The sequence below is a fragment of the Symphodus melops genome, assembly GCF_947650265.1.
Source record: "Symphodus melops genome assembly, chromosome: 15".
NCBI classification, from domain to species: domain Eukaryota; kingdom Metazoa; phylum Chordata; class Actinopteri; order Labriformes; family Labridae; genus Symphodus; species Symphodus melops.
Window position 1 is genome coordinate 19,798,641 of NC_136705.1, and position 19,560 is coordinate 19,818,200.

The 19,560-nt window shown below is 41.1% G+C and overlaps 2 protein-coding genes across 3 annotated transcripts; one reads left to right on the forward strand and one right to left on the reverse strand.

Moving 5' to 3' along the window:
* Positions 1-192: 192 nt before the first annotated feature.
* On the forward strand, positions 193-11,631 carry cUnh10orf53 (chromosome Un C10orf53 homolog). Of its 2 annotated transcripts, XM_079362750.1 has the most exons (4): positions 193-347; positions 432-551; positions 664-769; positions 11,615-11,631. In XM_079362750.1, the coding sequence occupies exons 1-3, from the start codon at positions 254-256 to the stop codon at positions 726-728; spliced, it is 279 nt and encodes a 92-aa protein (XP_079218876.1). In that variant the 5' UTR covers positions 193-253; the 3' UTR covers positions 729-769; positions 11,615-11,631. The 2 variants fall into 2 exon arrangements, with proteins under 2 accessions (XP_079218876.1, XP_079218875.1); XM_079362749.1 differs by lacking the exon at positions 11,615-11,631 and having other exon boundaries at positions 664-780.
* On the reverse strand, positions 1,048-17,898 carry ogdhl (oxoglutarate dehydrogenase L). The gene is made up of 23 exons (XM_079362732.1): positions 17,403-17,898; positions 16,525-16,766; positions 16,104-16,274; positions 15,268-15,370; positions 12,848-12,963; positions 12,597-12,751; positions 12,102-12,248; positions 11,924-12,014; positions 11,665-11,844; positions 11,445-11,573; positions 11,020-11,199; positions 10,777-10,929; positions 9,985-10,087; positions 9,742-9,870; positions 9,172-9,322; positions 6,340-6,467; positions 6,082-6,260; positions 5,887-5,958; positions 5,172-5,297; positions 3,564-3,636; positions 3,317-3,480; positions 3,075-3,229; positions 1,048-2,992 (listed from the first exon to the last, which is right to left on the reverse strand). Exons 2-23 carry the CDS (start codon positions 16,762-16,764, stop codon positions 2,869-2,871), a joined length of 3,069 nt encoding a protein of 1,022 aa, XP_079218858.1. The 5' UTR covers positions 16,765-16,766; positions 17,403-17,898; the 3' UTR covers positions 1,048-2,868.
* Positions 17,899-19,560: the final 1,662 nt, after the last annotated feature.

The following is a 19,560-nucleotide window of genomic DNA, read 5'->3' on the forward strand; positions in this document are numbered from 1 at the left end:
CTGGATGCAAAGTCAACAGATGAATGAGAAGATATTTTCAAACGTAACTGTTGTTAAATTGACAGGGATTTTCATGTTCATTATTCATATTCATTATGTATTTTAAAATGTATGCATTTATAAATTCAACATAAAGGGTAACACCGTTTTACGTGTACGTACATATACTTGTCTTCTACCCATTGAGGCCGCGTTAACAGCAGGTGCATCACGTGTTCCAGTTACCTAGGTGACTGCTAACTACGTTACAACAATGCCAAAACTAGCGTGTGTGACACTTTGCCACGGACCTTATGAATCCAGTGGAGTCGTACAATATCGGACCTTCCGTCTGCAGGGTCTTCAGGGTATGTTTCTCCAGCGCATGTTGTCTTCTGTTGTAAGGAATGGGTAAATAAAAAAAAAAAAATGTCCGTCCAATATGGCTGCAGCCGCTCTGAGAGCACGCGGACACCAGTGCGTCTTGGAAGAAACGCTCGATTTGAACACGGTGGAGCTCGTGGTCAACGGGGAGCTCGTTTTCAGCTGTGACATCAAGCAGCTGGAGTTTGGTGAGTTTAGTCAACTCTGACAGAAAGCAGGACTCAATGTAAAGTGAATTTATTGTTATCAGAGTTGAAGTGTGGAAATCTCGAAGTCTGTTGTGCTATTTTTACTCCAAAGGTGGAGATGGAACACTGGATCCTGTTTGCACAGAAGCTGTTCATGCTGTGGACAATGCTTATTGAAGATAGCAATCCATATATTAGAGAAAAAAATATAAACAAATAAAATACAACATACTGGCTTTTGCTTTCTTCTTATTCAACATCCCATTTTATACTTACTACTTTGTTATGTAAATGTAGGCATACTAATCGTTTACTTCTCAAACAACTTTATTTCAAAGGTTACTGCCTATGGGCCGATCTCCATTCAGCACATTCACAGCATCCCACTTGGTATTTACGACTTTATGTTGGAAGTTTGCATCATTTATCAACTAAACCTTTGGCCTAGTCATTTTCAATTACCTTTTAACATAATGACACTCAAAAACATTTTGAGGGTTTATAGGGATATGATTAATTTGGTACTGTGTTCACCTGAGAGTGTACTAAGGGTCATTAGGAGTGGACAGACCAAGGTGATGTAAAGAGTGCAAGGGGAGGGGTTGGCTGTCAGTAGAAGTCCAATAGCCAGTTTAAACCACTGTAACTATGGACTTGTTACCTATGTGTTTGTTTTGTTTAAGCAAGTCTATGTAGGTACAACAAGCAGGCGAGACAAATATGAAATTAAAGAAAACTGTACTAAAAGTAGAACCACTAGGAAAAGAAATCTGAATCAATGTAAATTACACACTTAAAAAAATCATGACAAAATCATGTGATTAAACTTAAATGTGTATGTGTTTTATTATTCCCAGTGTAAGCACAACCCAATCAATTTGTGCATATATTCCCCCCCCACCATATGAAAATATGATTTCTTTTAAAAACCAAAACAAAAAGTTTGACAACAGAATAGAATGCTAATGCTACTTAAAATATATAAATATGCACAATACGTTTTGTGTCTGGCATATGGAAAGGTATGCAATGTGGCAAAACAGGGTGCACAACTTCAAGGAGCATTTCCAAGCAAATTGGTCATTAATATCAGTTCTGTTAAACACTTGGGAACTTCAACATGACAAGCAGGCATCAGTATTGCTCTCAAAGCAGCCAATGATTTTCTGTGTTTACGTGTGTGCATCCCTCAGCCTCCGAAGAGGAAGCTGGCCCGTATGTCCTAAGTAAAAAACATGGCTGCACATCTCTGTGCCAGCTGGCTCATGTCTCCTGGTGAAGTGAGGTGTGACAACAAATACAGACTCCATCACTAACAGCAAAGGTAGCCAAAGCAAAAGCAGGCACTAAACCTACTGAGGTGTTACATTTCAGAACAGTTTCACATTCACTGTTTAAGTACACCAGTTGGTGTTCTGTGTGCGTCTCGTTACAGTACTACCAAAAATATCCAATAAAAATACAAATCAGTACATATACAGTGCATACAAAGTAGGCTAGTCACAACTTGATGTAGTATTATCTAATCCAATAACAGTCATTTTCACAAAGTGGTACAAAGTGTCAACTATTGCTATTTCAAATAGGTGACAAAATGTTGAATTAAATGTTTGCATAATATTCAGTATTAAAGAGGAAGCACAGTGCTATTTAGAGGCTGAAAATGTGCAGTTGTTTCCAGACAAAAACACTGCAGTTATTCTGTAAAGCCCTCTTAAAGGCCCTCTGCTATGGGTCCAATCTTAGTCAAGATTATCAGGATTTATAAGGTAAAAGAGGGTGAAAGTGTGGATATCATAACAGAGAAAAGATACATTACTTAACTTAATAAATTAATATGTCCCCTAACCGTAGTAGACAGGTAACGCTGCATAGTTCAGAGACAAAAGTGACACTTTTTTGCCTTCTCTCGTTGTTGTTGGGGTTCAAGTTGTACTTCAGAATGCTTTTCACACAACAGGTAATGCATATCATTAAGGTCTGCAAGCTACGATTAGAGGTCAGTATAATCAATGTCATGTGTCCCGAAGTCAAGGCTGAACAAAGATCTGCCTGGACAAAGATCTTGTGACATACAGTAGTAATCTCCTCAAGACAAAATCATTTCTTTACGTTTTCTTTACGCGAGTCAGAACTAGATTTCTTGAACATTTACAAGGGGTTAAAACTATCTTTAGCAACAACACTATGTTAAAGATTGTCATAAAGTTAAAAAGGGTTTAAAATGTGCCACTATTCCACCCCAAGACTAAATAAAAACACCACGGTGGTTGAAGATGAAATTGCACCTCAAGCTGCCTCTTGTTCCAGTTCTCAGTTACAAGTCCTTTCCCTGGAAGGCGCTCAGGTTGAAAGCTGCGTCCATGAACCTCTTCAGCTCGTTGAGGTGGGTGGACTTGTTTCCTGTCGCAGGAGCAGCTGCAGGGTCCCGTCCTACATACCTAAAAGAAATATATCCTCAGGAGTTCAAATCCGTCATTTGTGACTTTTATTGTTCTGTCACGAATCATTAAGGTGACTTACCAAATGGGTCTCTTGTTTGCCACCACTGTTAGAAAACGTGGCCGGACGTAATCATAGTAGCCCATGTTCTTGTGCTCCTCCTGACACCAAATCAGCTCAGCGTTGGTATACTTCTCCACCTCTGCTTTGACCAGGTCAAACGGGAAAGGAGAGATCTGAGGGGATGTTGAAAAAAATGTATTACTCTCATGCCAAAATCCATAATGCATAGCATGGCAGGACAGATGACACGGATTAAACACCTGTTCTAGTCTTATGATGGCAATATCATCTTCCAGTTTTTGCTTTTTCCTCTCTTTAGCCAGTTCATAGTAGACTTTCCCAGTGCAGAAAATCACCCTCTTCACTTTGGCTGGACTTTCACTGGCAGGGCCCGCCTCTGAGATCAGCCTCTTGAATTTAGTGCCTGCAGACATTGGATTATAATATGTTACCTAACACTGAAAATCAACAAAATTCAAGTTGTACAGAGTTAAGGTAAAACATCACCTTTGGTAAGGTCATCAAAACTGGACCTTGCATCGGGATGTCTCAACAGGGACTTTGGAGTGAAAATAATCAGCTGTGAGGAAAAAAAGAAAATGTTTTATTTAGTGACAAACACCAGATTGATCCTGTCATCCGTATCCTTCATTGTGTGCTTTGAAAAACTCCAGAGATAAAAGTTTTTATATCTTTTCACGCTAATTTGTTGCCACCATATAGCATGCAACATCAGCATTGGGAAAACAAACATTTTTTTAACAATCAAATAAATAAAAACTCTTCGTGCTCAGCCGACCAAGTCCAGAGTTTAAGGCTTTTTCACAAAAAAACAAACAATATTATCCCCTATTGGCCCCCTCGCTAATTTGCTCAGGAAGTAATTTTCTCATGCTTCATGAAGCGTTGCATTTATGTGCGACAGGGGATCAGTTAAGACATTCACAGTGGCTGAAAACTGTGAGAGACTGGGAAAAAAAGTGTACATTTACCCCAAAAAGTTTAGAAGCAAACTAGTTATACTTTAGGTGTGGCGGTATACAAAGGACTAATTAGATCCTTATGGGTTCCAATAATAGATATGATCTTAATGAATATAGAGAATTTTTATGTCAACAGAGTAAAAGAGAGTTATATTATACAACAGTTATTTTACTCCAATACACACATTCAGTCTGGGAATCTCCAATGCGTTTGTAATGATGTTGTACTACTGAATGTAAGCTTTACACCAAAGCATTAACAGTTTACTTCTTGGCAGGTAAAAACTCTGTGCCACAGGGTCAAAATTATAGACGAAAACATGAACTTGAACTTCCCAGCTGTGGGCTATGAAGAGACTGAAACTGTCGGCTACCTTTTAATTGTGTTTTGTGAAACAATTACAATTTGAAAAACAGACCAAACTTTACAACATATTTGATTACCTATTAACAACAGACAAGAGGTCATGTGAGCATTTAGCCAGGTTTATTAAGAGTTACAGCTAGGGAGTAGTGTTGTAACCTACAGTACAAACTCTCTAACGATAATGTTAGCATTCAACAAATGTTGCCACCACAGTGAGACAATTTCATAGCTATTCTTAACATTAACTATGAAAGTGTTGTACGGTATAAAAGAAAAAGCTTCCTAGCTAACGGTAAAACTAGCATTTAGTAATTGCAAAAGTAATAAGTAAGGAGCTGACAGAAAGCTAAAATAAGCCGGTATATTTATTGCTATCTGGGTTTCATATTTGACATAGTTCAAGTAAAGTTTTTGTTTGACTTTCTATTGCAGTATAGAACACATTCAAAAGGTAGTGTTAGCATGAATACATCTGCATCGAATGTTAAGGATTTCTCAGATGTCCAACATTTATAAAGTCACTTGGAGCATAGCAGCAAGACATTATGACAGCTTTTGAGATTTCCAGCCTGAACATGAGGACACCGGCTGCACACTGAATGATCTGTCATAAGATGAATGTTTGGTATGTTTAAACTTTGTGTTTCATGTTTGAACTTGTACTGTATATGACTTTAAGAAAAGAAAATGTACATCCTGTACGCTGGAATAAAGTAAGACAGTCTTTAAGAGGAGGAGAAGAAAAGAATTAATGCAACACTTTACCGGTTTCCTGAATGGCAACAGAATCTGACGTCTGAGCACATGACAGTAGTTAGCAGGCGTGGAGCAGTTCACCACAATCCAGTTACAATCATACAGCTGCTGGACTTCAAAATCTCCACTAAACTCCTGCACAGAAAAATGTTATAACAAAGGAAACAAATAGGTTATTGACTTAAGAAGCAAAGTTTGATGTGGACAAAAGTACAGTTAGGGTGTTGGTCGCAGTAAGGTTTTTCTTGGAATTGAGCCGGAAATGTAGCACGAGTGCATCAATGCATCAGTGCCCTGCATCTCTCTAACTCTTTCGCACACACAGGCACGCGATGGCTGCGGAAAGGAATGTTAATCCCTTAGTATGCTTCCACTAATAGTTTGATCAATATCCCATTCGAAGATGAATCTGGTAAGCTTCTGCTGATACAGCCAGCTTTGGTTTCCTCCTTGAATGTTCTCTTGTACCACCTCACCCCTGGGACGGGAGTAAGTGCTGAATACCAACACTTTGGAGGGTGTAATGAAGAGACTTTTAGGCTTTAGAGAAATTGGCAATCATCACTTAAGCCATCACTTAAGTGGTCATGACATCAGCATTGCCAATGAAGGCCGTTGGACGTTAACTGCAGTGCACTTTCTTTGACACATATCCTCAGGTAATGATGTTCCCCATATCGGTACCTATTTCAGCCATAATGTAGACTGTAAATTGTCAACGTACAGGGAAGTGATCGGAGTCATCTTTGCTCATTTGCAGGAAGCGTTCAGGTCGAGCTGATGAATGTTCTGGGCCCTGCGAAACAGAAAGGATAGTTAGGAAGAGAAACATACTGTATATCCCATATATGACCTTACACTTCTAATTCAGTTTTATAAAGTAGTATAGCCTCTTTAATTTACATGTCTTTATTCTCACCATTCCTTCCATCCCATGTGGAAGCAGTAAGACAATTCCATTATTGCGGACCCACTTGGCCTGGCCTGGGCTGATGAACTGGTCAATGATACACTGCGCTGTGTTGTTGAAGTCTCCAAACTGGGCCTCCCACAGGATCAGAGCATTTGGACTGGCCATGGCAAAGCCAAGCTCAAAACCTGAAGTCCCAATAATCATTACATTATTGGTTATCAAATAACAAACTGCACTGCTGCACTGAAGTGGCCTCAGTCTCACCTAGCACCCCATACTCTGATAAGGAGCTGTTGCAGACGGTGTAAGGAGCCTGATTGTCCCACAGGTGGTTCATGGGAACACAGATACGTTTGTCTACCTCTTGGTCGTGCAGAACATGATGACGATGGCTGCAAAACAAAAGAGAGAATATGTTGAAACCTGTTTACTGTATAACAAAACTAACACATGCATGCTTCAAGGTCTTTGATGGTGGCAAAAACAAGATTTCTTTGAAAGGTTCCTAAAACAGTAGAAGAAGTAGAAACATTTCGTCAGCCTTGTTCTGGTCCATAAAGGCGCTCCATAAAGAGCACCCTCCTCTTTCCTTCTTCTCAGTCAGCACGAAACCCAACGAGAGCTGATGGGAGCAAAGAGCCGAGTGGTAACAAGCTCTGCCAGCCCGCTCGCTCACGCTGTAGGAATCAAGTCTACACAACCAGCACGATCAGACAATCACTTAAACCCCTTTAACATCACATAAATGACAACTACACACACGCACGCACGCACACACACACACACACACACACACACACAGAGTCCAGGAGGTTATGTAATAGTCAGGCGGCAGAGCTGCAGGAAACAACCAAAACCTATTGATTACTGTCTTGAATATGACATATATCCTCCAAGAGGACAAGATAGTCCTGAATCTTTTGAATAATATTATCCATACTTGCAGCCTAATGAGGGCACTAAATATTCTGCATAATTGTTTTGTTTGAACCTTGCTCTACATTTACAGCATACATTTCTTCATTAAATCCTTTGATGAAAGCACAACATGAAAAGCAAACAGCATAAATTAAGGTAAAGCAATGATTTTATATCTCATTCCCTTAATCAAAGGAGGACTCAAAAAACTCACGAGAATGAGGTCGTTTTTCAGATTTGACTCATAAACTGTGTGCCCACATCTCCTTTCTTTGTTTTCTTTTTCCACACACACTTTCCTCTGCCTGGGGGCCCCATTAGTCAGGGAAAGGGGTGCACGACGCAGCGCAATGCAACCCAACCCTATCACAACGACTGAATCCATTAGTTGATGGCGTTACGTACATCACAGAAACGCAAGCAGGCTCACTCAACTGTAACATGCCAATATGCTCAGCTCCTAAAAACTATGAAGGGAGACAGAGTAGTGGGGGAGGGAAAAAAATGTTGGTGGGAGAAAGACTGAAAAAAAGCTATAAGGCCTGGTGGTGAAGAGGATAAACTGTCGCTGGAGTACAAAGCATGAGGCAGCTAACATAAAACTAAAAATATGGACTCCCACCTGCCACAGAGATGGGTCTAAATAAACAACAGGTGATACAGAGAGAGAGGGCGGATGTTCCACTTTTGTTATTGTTTTTTTAGACAGGCAGGGGACAGAGGATGGGAAGATGTTCATGTCAGTGTTAAATGCGAGGCAAAAGAAAAAGAAGCCCAGTAGCCTCTAGTTAGTTACTGTGATGCATGTCGCTGTGAGCTGACGTGAGGGCTGGGGGTGGCGGGGGGGTTGTGGGCGTCTCAGCGGAGATGGGCTGGTGGAGAAGTGATAGGGGACAGATGAGACAGGCGTAGTGGAAGGGGGAGCTGGTTTTTGTTCATGTGTCACTTGTTCCCTCCATACCATGACAACACCATGTGGGCTTCACAGTTCCCAGGAGACTGCGCTGATGTCTTGTGTCTGTCAGGCTCCCTGTGCCACCCAGCCCCACCCAGCCCCTTCCATTACTTCATTTACTGTCTTTAGGTGCCTGTTCATTACTACGTTACCTCCGGTCATCCTGGCTCACCCAGACATCATTTAATTAAAATAACTGTTGTATATTTTAAGTATAAAAAAGGATCATTGTAATGACATAGCCAACATTCTTATCATAATATTGTCAATTGTTCATTATACCTTCTAAATATAAGTCTAGATTTACAAATCAATAAACTGTTATAAAAAAAAATGAGAGGGAGGGGGTTGAAGTTTTTTATCATTAAGGTTCATCATTAGTGTGGACAAAACTCTACTAGCTGTCAGGTCACCTCATGTAGCTGTGGTTTAGCTCAAAGCTGATTAGTACTTTGTTTCTAAGGTTCCTTAACTGTTTACAGGTCTCTTTTAACCAGCACATGTTTTTCTCTCCTCACAGGTTACACATTATGCTATATAAGTTTTAAGTCTAATTGCTAATGCTAACTGCACAGGTTCAACACATAATTATGTTTATTCTTAGTCACATAGGGGCTGCTAAATCTTGTTTGGGGGATTATTGCATACAGAGGGAGGGGGGGGGGGACAGCGGGTGTGTATTGTAACTAATGTCTTGTGTCCTGCCTGTCTGTATACTGCTTCTGGATGCCTTGAATTTCCCTCGGGATCAATAAAGTATCTATCTATCTATCTATCTATCTATCTATCTATCTATATTCAAGCACCCAGCCTTACACCACTGTTCAGAAATGAAAAGGCTATTTATAAATGAAGAACCCAGTAATTCATTTATCTTCTTTTACTGTGCAATGATTACTGACTAATGAAATCAAGACGATAGCCATCAATATTTTTAAAATTCTTTCCTTTTCAGTATCTCAACATTGGATCTTTTTGTTGGGCACTCCTTCTAGAACAACAGTATTTATGCATGAAGATGCAAGCAGTGTTACTCATAGAAACTGCCTTCATTATTGAATTTTGGTTAAAAAAGTACAAAGAACTAATTCCTCTTCTATTGACAGAGATAAAAAGGTATTTTATAGATCTGTCATGAAACGTGGCTTCTTTTGTCAAAACTGTTGTACAGAACCCTGCAGATTTCACACCGAGGTTTTTGAGTTGTGTTGATTTGGACTCACCTAAAGGTGCCCCGCTCTACATCCTGCCCGCTGAGTCGCACATGGATGCCATCTTTGAGAAGAGAACCAAAGGCCATGTACTCTCCTAGAGCCCAGTCCATCTGCCGATTCTTCACCAGGTCAGCTCGACCACGCAGGATACGAGACACGCCTGGAGAACACACACACACACACACACACACACACAGACGAGGGAAGTGATATCTCAGGTGAGCTCTAGGCAGGGGAAGGTACAATTTGATGGACTCAGGTACTGTGTTATATTAAAACCCTTGTGACTGACTTAATTGCTATTGTGTGAGAACAAAATCTGTGCGCATGCCAAACAGCTGCAGTTAAATAAGGCTGTGTTTACAGGTAAACTGCTTTTATTGACTGTATTGTGAGTTTTGTGTTTATTGCATCTGCATGACATCATTTAGCAGCATGATTCTTCTGTTGTTCAGTAGTACTCGATGATATTCTGTGAAATTTCAAGCACAGCAAATCAGTTGCCAATAATAATCACGTTCTCATTACTTTAAGCCCGTCTTTCTGAAACATCCTCGAGCACAAATCAACTCAACCCACCAGGGTGTATCTTCAAGTCTTCCTGAGGCACAGAGCTGGCTGTCTGGCCGATGTGCTGCAAAACCTCCTCATCTAGTCCTGTGGGGACGCAGCCCATGCTCTTGGGCTCGCCCTCTGCTGTGAAAAAGTCTAAAGAGAGAGACAGATTCAATCCAGCATGAAAAGACAGTAAAAACATAAAAAAGCAGCAAATCAAAAGAAAATATTCTACTTGAATTACTGGATTTGAAACAGAAATTTTACCTGGCCAGGGGGAGTCAAGCCAGTTTCGAATGTGCAAAATCTTTTCATCTTTGGAGCTGGTGTATGCCTCCTCACATATCTTGTCGTATTTGGCAACTTCCTCCTGTGAGTACAATTGGCAATAAGTACAAGACTAAAAGAAAACGGTGACATATTAACTGATGCACAGTTTGTTTACTTCAATTAAAGGACTACAGCTGACGAACCAAAACTGTGTGGAACGCCAACAGAGAGAAAGAAAGGAGAGAGAGAGAGAGATAGAGAGAGAGAGAGATTTGAGCAGGAGAAAAAGCTCCGCCAGCAGTAATGGTTCTCTCTGGCTTCATAACAAATGGTGCTTTTAGAGGAGACCAAATAGCTGGCCACAAAACAGAAAATAATGCCCGTCAAAAGTTAGGAACTAGCACTCCGACGAGTTACTGTAATATTCTTCTGACAAAGGCCGTAAAAAAGAATCCAGAATGGATGTTACAATCAGGCTTTATTGTTTAGGATGAGGAACCTCAGCAATTCCACTGAATGGCTCCAGAAGCTGAGGTGTTCTTCAGCTTCATAGAGCAATATATGGACTCTATGTGAGTGATTGTGAGGCTGTGAATAAACTGCAGCAGTAAATCGAAACTCGAATACAGCAGTGCTAGCACAGCCTATTCACTCGAAGTCTGGACTAATATTTAAGTGTGATTTAATGCTCATGGTCTAGCAGATGGTGGTACCAAATAAAACAGCATACAGTAGCAGCTACCAATATACAGTAGACTTAACAAGTGCAAACAGCACTTGATCAAAAACCTCAAATTCCTGCAGCGTCACCACTCCCTCTGCAATGAGCTTGTCAGAGTACTTTTTCAGCACATGCTCCTGCCGGTGGATCTGCTTGTACATCAGCGGCTGGGTGAACATGGGCTCGTCCATCTCATTGTGGCCAAATCGTCTGTAAGAAACCTGGATCACACGCGCACACACATACACCAAGAAACCATGAGTGTGTACTTCTATGGTGTTTTAATCCATTTAGACTAGGCAGTGACTAACCAGGTCAATGACGACATCCTTGTTGAATGTGGACCTCCACTCTGCAGCCACCCGGCACACGTACATGACAGCCTCGGGGTCATCCGCATTGACGTGGAAGATGGGCGCGTTGACAACACGAGCAACATCGGTGGGGTAAGGGGAGGAACGGGCTACTCGAGGGTCTGTAGTGAAGCCAATCTGAAGGAGAAAACACAAGAAAATGACATTGTTTTAAGCCTAGAATGTCAGATTACAAAGGGGAGGGAAAGATCAGAAGAACAAATCACTGTCGTCATTGAAGGCTTTTTTCTAAAAAAAAAAAAAAAAAAAAGCATAATTGTAAGTATTCATGATAATAATAGCATTGTACAGTTGTAACTGTTAAAAAGTCATCAAGATCAAATATCTTTATGAATGTCTCTTTGGCCTGTATTCTTTAATACCTGGTTGTTGACCACCACATGGATCGTACCATGTGTGGTGTAGGAGGGGAGCTCACTAAGGTGGAAAGTCTCATATACAACTCCTTGTCCAGCAAATGCAGCATCACCATGCATTAAGATCGACATCACCTGGAAAAATCACAAGGCGAAGAGACAATCTGTCCTTTTCACAAATACAAAAAAAAAAGTCCAACTGTGTACCTGTGACTGTAGCTGTTACCTTCTTTCCCTGAGTGTCTCCCCTGTAGAACTGCTCTGCTTTTGCCTTGCCCTGAACCACTGGATCCACTGCCTCCAGGTGGGAGGGGTTCGCCATGAGAGACAGCGTGATATTCTTGTCCGTCTCTCGGTTAATCCTCTCGTGGTACATCCCAAGGTGGTATTTGACATCACCCGAACCCTTTAGGTGTCGAAACACATGATATCTTAACATTTCCAAACTGCTTTTCCACACTATCATCGAACAGAAGTCCCCTTACCTCATCAGCAGGCTCTAACTTGGGATCAAACTGACAGAAGATCTGATCCAGGTCCTTACGGATCACGTTAGCCAAGACATTCAGTCGACCCCTGGAAGTATTTTTCACAAAATTCTGTCAAATACAGAACAAGCTGTATGAAGAGTTTGGGCTTGAGCGCATGTGTAACACACAATACCTATGAGGCATCCCCATGATGACACTGTCAATGCCGGCAGCGCTGGACTTATCAATGATGGTTTTAAGAGCAGGAATGAGCACTTCACAGCCCTCCAGACCAAACCGTTTCTCCGAAGACCACTTTCTAGCCAAGAAGTCCTCAAACCTAGGCATCAAAAAAGTCACGTTTATTACAGATTCGTGAAAGGTTCAGCAGTTTCGCAGGATATGCAGCATTACAGATAATGATTTAAAGACTGCTATGTTGGTTTAGGGATCATTAAGCATTCTAACAAAAGGTTAAATACTATCAGAGAGCTTGAGTGACTTGTGAAATTATTTGATCAAAAATGAAAATTAGCTTGCATGAAGACTCGGGTGTTTATCTGTTTAAATAAATGCATATTCAAGAGTTGTGTTGAATTTGTTTGCCTCTCTAAAAGGTAGCATTAAAAATAAGGCAGTAATGCATGATCAAAGAGTGTAGGTACGTGGATATACACTCATTGCACACCGTGTTGATCTGATCAGGCGGGCCAGTAGAGTTCTTTTCTCAGTATTCGTAAACTGCAGGATTCCTGGAGTCTCAAATTTCTGGCGAATCCACTGACACTGATCCACGTTGTTGATGAACATGAATTCGATCCCGATGTGTCCACAGTAGGATGTCTAAAAAAAGGAGAGGCAATAATGTGTAAAAGTTGTATAAATGGATTGAACCCAACATAAGACACGTGAATGGGCACAAACGTACAAAGAAAGTACCTCCAGTCTGTGTATAATTTCTCGGAGAGGAAGATTGGCGTTTCCACCTCCGATGAAGGTGGTGGGGGGCAGCTGAAAGGTCCTATCTAAGTCAGACTCTTCAAGGCCATAGAAACCTACAACAACATACAAGTGAGACACAGATGTGTGTAAGACTTCAAGAGGAGGCCTAAAAAACATCCTACAGTTTGCTTCTGTTAGCCTGAAAGAAGAACTTCCCTCATGCAATTCAAAAGGGCTTAAGAGAGACTGAAGCCAAATATCAGGAAATCCTGAGCAGCACAACTACATTCAAACACAAAGACGTGCTTTTATGCAAGTTCCTTTCTCCTGATATTTTGCGGGATCAGAGAAAGGATAGGTACAGCATTTCAAATATTTTTATTTTTTGGGCCATATTGTATGGACAGGACAGTGGATAGGGTCGGACTAAGGGGAGATACAGAGAGTGCGGATGACATGCGGGAAAGAAACCACAGGTTGGATTATAACTTGCTTTGTGGACTAAGGCGCAAAAACAACCAGCAGGAACTAGCCAGCCATTATCCATCATCAGCCATACTCACATTCACACCTACGGGCAATTTAGATCAACCGAAGAAGCATGTCTTCAGACTGTAGGAGGAAGCCGGAGACAGGAGGGAACCCACACATGAACGGGGAGAACATACAAAACTCCAGACAGAGAGGTCCTGACCGACAGGAACCTCGTCGCTGTAAGGCAACAACGCTAACACCACTGTGCAGCATACGCTTTTAATTTTGATGACAGGAATTAAAGAAGATAAAGAAAATGGGAGATCAGACAATTTAAAATACAAACAGGAATGAAACATTTTATTGTACAAAAAGTTTAGTCTAACAAGCTCAAGAAACAGCTGACTTGATGTGCTTGACACCATATTAAATCAAACCTTTCCGTTTTGAAGACGTGACTTTTTGCTCTAGGGAAGTGGGGAAATGGAATTTTAAAAACTTTAAAAACATTTTTGAGATCAAATTAATGACGAATAGATGGGCAGAAAAATGAAAACAAAGAGATTAATTGATCCTGAAAATAATTGTTGCCTGCAGTCCAAACCGAGGCTACTCAATTAATCAATGACAAACACTGTGAATTTAAAATTTGATTAGGGAATAATAACCTTTATTGAGGGTGCCAGTAGTACTTGAGTATTGAACGCATCAAGGACCGAGGCTTAACATACAATTTTTCATGCTGATGAAGCCTACCTGAGGTGACTGGTCAGGCTCAAGAACTCAGGCAACATAAGAGGAGACGGGTGAAAATCATATTAGGAACACAGCAAAGACAAATGGGGCCAGGAATAGACTCTTGTTCGATCAGCTGACCAAATAAGGGGCCACTGAGGCTGTAATTAGCTTTCATTAGGAGGTATAGCGCTAGTGACAATACATACAGTAATATTGATGATGACAATGATGATATTGTCATGATATTGACAATAAGGATATTAGGATACTTTTAATGCTGATAAGAACTCTAAAGAGTCGCTGTCACTGTTGATGATGATACATTGACTGCACTCTGCTCCGCCTCTTAGCACCTTTGACTTACAGCTGTTGGTTTGCACAGCTAATGTTGTTTCCTCTTCTCTCGATTCTTGTTTGTGCTATACTAACTCTGACATACGACGCTTTGTAAAAAAGCATCAGCTAATTGAACTTTAGCATACATAATGTAGCGCTATGTCCTCCTGACACACATGGCTCACTGATCAGCAGCCAACAGGAGCCCTGCGCCTCCCTCTCTCTCTCTTTACTGGCTATTACAGTGGACTTCGATCGCTTTCTGTGGCCATCCAGCATCCCCCAACTCTTTGCCCGCTAAATGAAATGGAGAATGACAAGGAGCTCGGCCCGAGATTAATGACAGCATTAGCGTGACCAACCGAATACAGACTGGGCAGAGAAAGTGATGTGGCATTTTATCTTGGTTCCTATATTATGCAAACCACAAAAAATGATTTATACAGAGAAACCTACAGGTAACCAACTTATTATTTTTATGTTTTTTTACATTTTCTGTTTGTGAAGCACTTTGTAACACAACGTTTTAATCATGCTGTATGAATGAAGTTTTACTTACTTATGAGGGATGATGAAATATCATTGAAATAAAGAGCAGGAAGTCATTCATTAAGAGGCCAATCAAGCTTTTGAAGTTGCCATGTAATATGTTTATGATTTGAGCGCTCAAGAATCCTGAGTTAATTAGGAATCTAGTGAGTGTGTGGATATCAGGGGGTTTGACGTCACTCAGACTACATCCATGTTTTATATTTGTCAGGTTTATGTTCTAGACTCAAGAAAACAACTACAAAATCTGCCTCTTTTCATCATAAAGATGTTGCGCTCTTGTTTCTTGATGTGTGATGTGCACGATCTGTGAGGCTCACCTAATTTATCGATGGTGGTGATCAGATCGGATGGAACGAAAGAGTCCAGGTCAGCCTCCAGGATTCCCAGAGGGTCTAACTGGGCAACATGGTGACCCCTAATCTTCAAAGCAACACAGATAGAAAGGATTAGATCTGCCGTCATGATGTGAAGAAACAGCTTGTGATAAATTAACAGTTATATCAACTTTTCCTCAAAAAGCCCCATGGGAAAGATTTTGTAACTTTGTACACTCATATATTCCCACCAGGATTGTAACAAGCTGGGAATAAAGTGACACTTTTGCCAAATGACAGACTTTAATAAATCCCTCCGATAGTTCCTCGAATTAATACGAGGGCACGGGGAAATGTTACCACCTGTTTTGTTTAAGTAGTCTCTTTGATATTTCCTTTTTAAAAAGCAGCTGGGGTAAGTAGGTTGGAGTTAATCTTGCAATTTGTATAACCTCATGCAGTGACAAACAAATTGTATATTCCTTTTAATACAAGGACACGAGGTGTAAACAGCTTTCAGTGCCAGTTGCATCTGTTTTGGTGAGTCAAGTGGGTGTTGTTTGATGCATCTTTCACACAAATACACACAGGAACACACACACACACACACATCTGAGATACAAATAGTCAGCCTGTTATTGCTGGAGGTGGATGACAACTTAATTCTGTACATAGGCACTGCATTAAGATCTAAATGGATGCCCATGAGCTCTGATCAATCTTTTAATTTGTAAATAACATAAATCCATATTAAGCAAGTGATATCTGGTGTATGTGTGAGTTTGTGAGTGTGTGTGTGTGTGTGTTTTGCACAGCTGGGCTGGGTGAGCATGGGGTACCTGGTAGGCTCTAATGAGAGTGTGCACAGCCAGGTGGTCCTCCACCACTTTCTGTGCCATGTCAGGTGAATGGGACAGCACTCGGCCCTGGAGCAGAGCGGAGGGCCGTCTTTCACACGCCTCGCCAGACGGACTGGTGGCCTGGATGTTGCGGAAGAACACGTCCCAAGACTGGAACACAGAGAGACAGACAGCTTTAGCAGATGGAAGCCTCTCCATCACATCTATTCCTGCAGCTTACAGGCGAGGCTAGGTCATAGGGGTTGACAGGATACACACAGGACACGAATCTGCCAGGATTCTGGCAGCTTCTGTTTCAAGTTCTTCTGGACATTGATCCCTCTGGAAAAATTATTGGCAAAAAGAAAATAATATAATTCAACATTTTACTCCTTTTGTGAGGTGAATGTAACCTTGTTACCTCGTGCACGTTTTTACGATCCTCCAGCCAGGCAAAGTACATCTCCTCCACATAGCTGGAACTGCTGGCCATGGCAGAGTTGGAGCTGTTGGCGACGGCAGAGAGCACAGGCGCAGCCCCGGAGGTGCAGCCCCTCCTGGGATCAATCCAGCTCCTCTTGGCCGGGCCATGGAGCAGCCACTGACTCCCCCCAGCACGCCCGCTCCTCAGGACGCCAGCTAACGCCCGAAACTGACTCATGGCTGAAGGGACATTAAACCGAAGAGTGGAGGTGATGAAGAGCTCAATGCAAAAATAAGTCTTTTGATTGTCAATCATTTATAACGTGTTATAAATAAGCGACTTCGTGACGTCACAATTGAAGTGCTCAAACTACATTTCAGCTTCAATTGGACACCTTGCACTTTTGGGAAAACGAACCTATATTTACGCACGTTGTCGCAATAGATGAAATTATCCCCAATACTCTGTAGGCCTATGTGATGTTTGTATTACACGATATTGATATTTTACATTCTAAAACCTCTGGAAGAAAGTAGGTCCACATAATGGCCTACTTGCCAAGTCCCTGCAGCTGCAAAAAAGCGCGTAACCGCGAACAGCCTGTGCAAGTATGACAGTGCACTACAATAACTTCCTTACCTTGAACTGCAAGATGCGTTCGAGACTCCTGAGGCTACGGCACCGACATCAATATCAAAACATTGCTTATGTCACTGTGTTACGTTGCCGCAGGGACCCAATAATCCCTTAACGTCAACATAAATCCTCATAATCTCTCCTCGTCTGCGCTCACTGTAAACGCGCGGAATCACAGGAAATAGGACAATGTTTTTAAAAATGTCAGTTACTGCATTATTTCCAGAGTTTACATTTACCTCAGGCTGCACCGCTGGACTCTATTGACATCGTCGGAAGGTGTAAATTAGGACAGGTATCAGTGAAGGTGACACAGCAAAGGAGCGCACGCGAGGCAATGACACGCCCCCAAGCGTGTCAGGTGATGCTGCTTCTGTACACAGCAGCAGCTGCCTGCATCTAAAGGTAACAGTTATCAGCAAGGAAGGGACAAACAATATATAAAATCCAATATTATTTCGGGAAATGTTTGTAAGGTACATCTAAATATAAATAATGAGCGTGTTTGTGTAAAGACACTTACTTTGATCCTGTCAGTTCAAGCTCATGAGCTCCAGCACACACTTCTCATGCAGACAGGTAATTTTTCCCCCCTCTAAGTAACATCACAAATATGTCTTTCCCCTCACTGTTAATTAAATGAGCCAATTAAACTTTCATAAAGGCTGAACATGGGCCATTTGAGCAAGTGGTTTCAGATTGATGGGCCTCTACCTTGAGTGGGTTAAACAATAAGATAATTGGTCCTCCCTCCCTCCCCCCCTCCTCTCCCTGCCTCAATCCCTCTCTCTCTCCCATATCTAGATTTTCATAATTCAAACTTGCAGGCATGAACGAACAGCATTATTAATCACAACAAACATCAAATAGAGTGAGGACAAGATGCAAAGGGATCTAAGAGCTAAATATCTGAACACAAAAGTCCTCTGAGCAAGTTTGCTCTCATTTTGATGACTGCTGTGGACAAAGTGGGACAATTGATCTCTGCTGATTTTGTCCTATAGGCTACATGTGTAAATAGTGTTTAAGACAAATGTCATATTTACTTGAATTGTCTAACACGCAGCTCACGATTAATCAAATTCAAAAGCTTGCTGGTCTGACACCTACCTTACATATAGAAATAAATACAAGCTCCTTACAATAACTTAAATTACATTCTGAATCAACATTATACACAGCATATAGTAAATACAGAGAATAGAAGCAAATGATTTCCCACCCATGCCAGGAAAATAGTCTCTGTGCTTTAACTCAAAAGCAACTTACATTAAAGCTCCATGTTTCCTGAAATAATGTTTCTCCTTGTTTCATTATTTGCATTTGTGTTTTCTGCTGCTCTCAGGCTGACCTGCAGAACGGAAGGTCAGGCAATTATGAACTGAAATGCCATTTTGTTGTAGCGAGTTTGCAGCCTGACAAAGATGGAGTGAAGACCAGCTGCTTTCTGGCGTTTTATTAATAGTGTTCATCGATGAATAGACCTGTGCCGCTGGGTGACATTACAGGGCTTGGCGTTAAATAACGTCCTGCTCAGAATAAACACACTACAGGACAGTTCAAAAAACCGGACCAGCTGTTTGTGTCAACAGAAATTAAACAAGTGTCAATTCTCTAACGTCATGCTGAAATATGAATAAAAGCCAAAGTAGTGTCATCATTCCCAAAAGTATTGTTTTCTAATCCTACCAATAATTAGCATCAGAAGGAAAATGGAAAATAAAGTTCATGCCCAGATGACCAACACTAACATCAGCCATCAACAGTTAGGTCTGCTTAACCAAATTAACTTTGTCCTGAGCTCGGCATTGACCAGACGAGCAGCGGCCTCATGTACAATGATAATGTGTAATCCACTTACCATAGCCAAGCCTACACACCATTTATGGAAGTCCACGTCATGAGGATATTTAGAAACTTAATTTATCTAATAAAGCATGTTTGGAGGCAGAATCAAATTTGTCTGAGAGCCCTTGGTGCACGTACTAAAACAAAAATCAATCACATTTGGGTTGATTAAATAATGTATGATTTCATGGAATCAAGTGACGGATCTGTAAAGAAAAAAGGTCGGTTTCAAACATGTATGGATTTCTCTCTGTGAAGGCAGTCAGAAAACTGGGCATGTTATTTTTGAGGAAATTAAAGAACGTCTGGTTTGATATACTAAATAATATAAACATATTTTCATGATGATTTACATCTGTCTTTTAAATAAAGTTAGCTTCTGTGAAGTTAGTTAAAGCTCCTCTATGGAGTTTTTAGCTAGCAAATATTTTCATTGAAGGATGCATTTGTGAGTTTACGCAGCAGGATGCAATATTTTATTGTAATAAAACACTGCTTAAAGGACACACTCAGCAGAGATTAGAGTTAGCACTTTGTCCACAGGGGGGT

What these genes read in the sequence shown, in the direction of transcription:
- cUnh10orf53 (XM_079362750.1), top strand. Translation starts at nt 254, where the DNA reads ATGCCAAAACTAGCGTGTGTGACACTTTGCCACGGACCTTATGAATCC. An exon ending in CCGTCTGCAGGGTCTTCAGG is followed by an intron (nt 348 to 431) that starts GTATGTTTCTCC and finishes ATATGGCTGCAG; the next exon opens with CCGCTCTGAGAGCACGCGGA. An exon ending in CATCAAGCAGCTGGAGTTTG is followed by an intron (nt 552 to 663) that starts GTGAGTTTAGTC and finishes TTTACTCCAAAG; the next exon opens with GTGGAGATGGAACACTGGAT.
- ogdhl (XM_079362732.1), bottom strand. Translation starts at nt 16,764, where the DNA reads ATGAGTCAGTTTCGGGCGTTAGCTGGCGTCCTGAGGAGCGGGCGTGCT. An exon ending in AAATTATACACAGACTGGAG is followed by an intron (nt 12,752 to 12,847) that starts GTACTTTCTTTG and finishes TCCTTTTTTTAG; the next exon opens with ACATCCTACTGTGGACACAT. An exon ending in TGTTGCCATTCAGGAAACCG is followed by an intron (nt 3,637 to 5,171) that starts GTAAAGTGTTGC and finishes TTTTCCTCACAG; the next exon opens with CTGATTATTTTCACTCCAAA.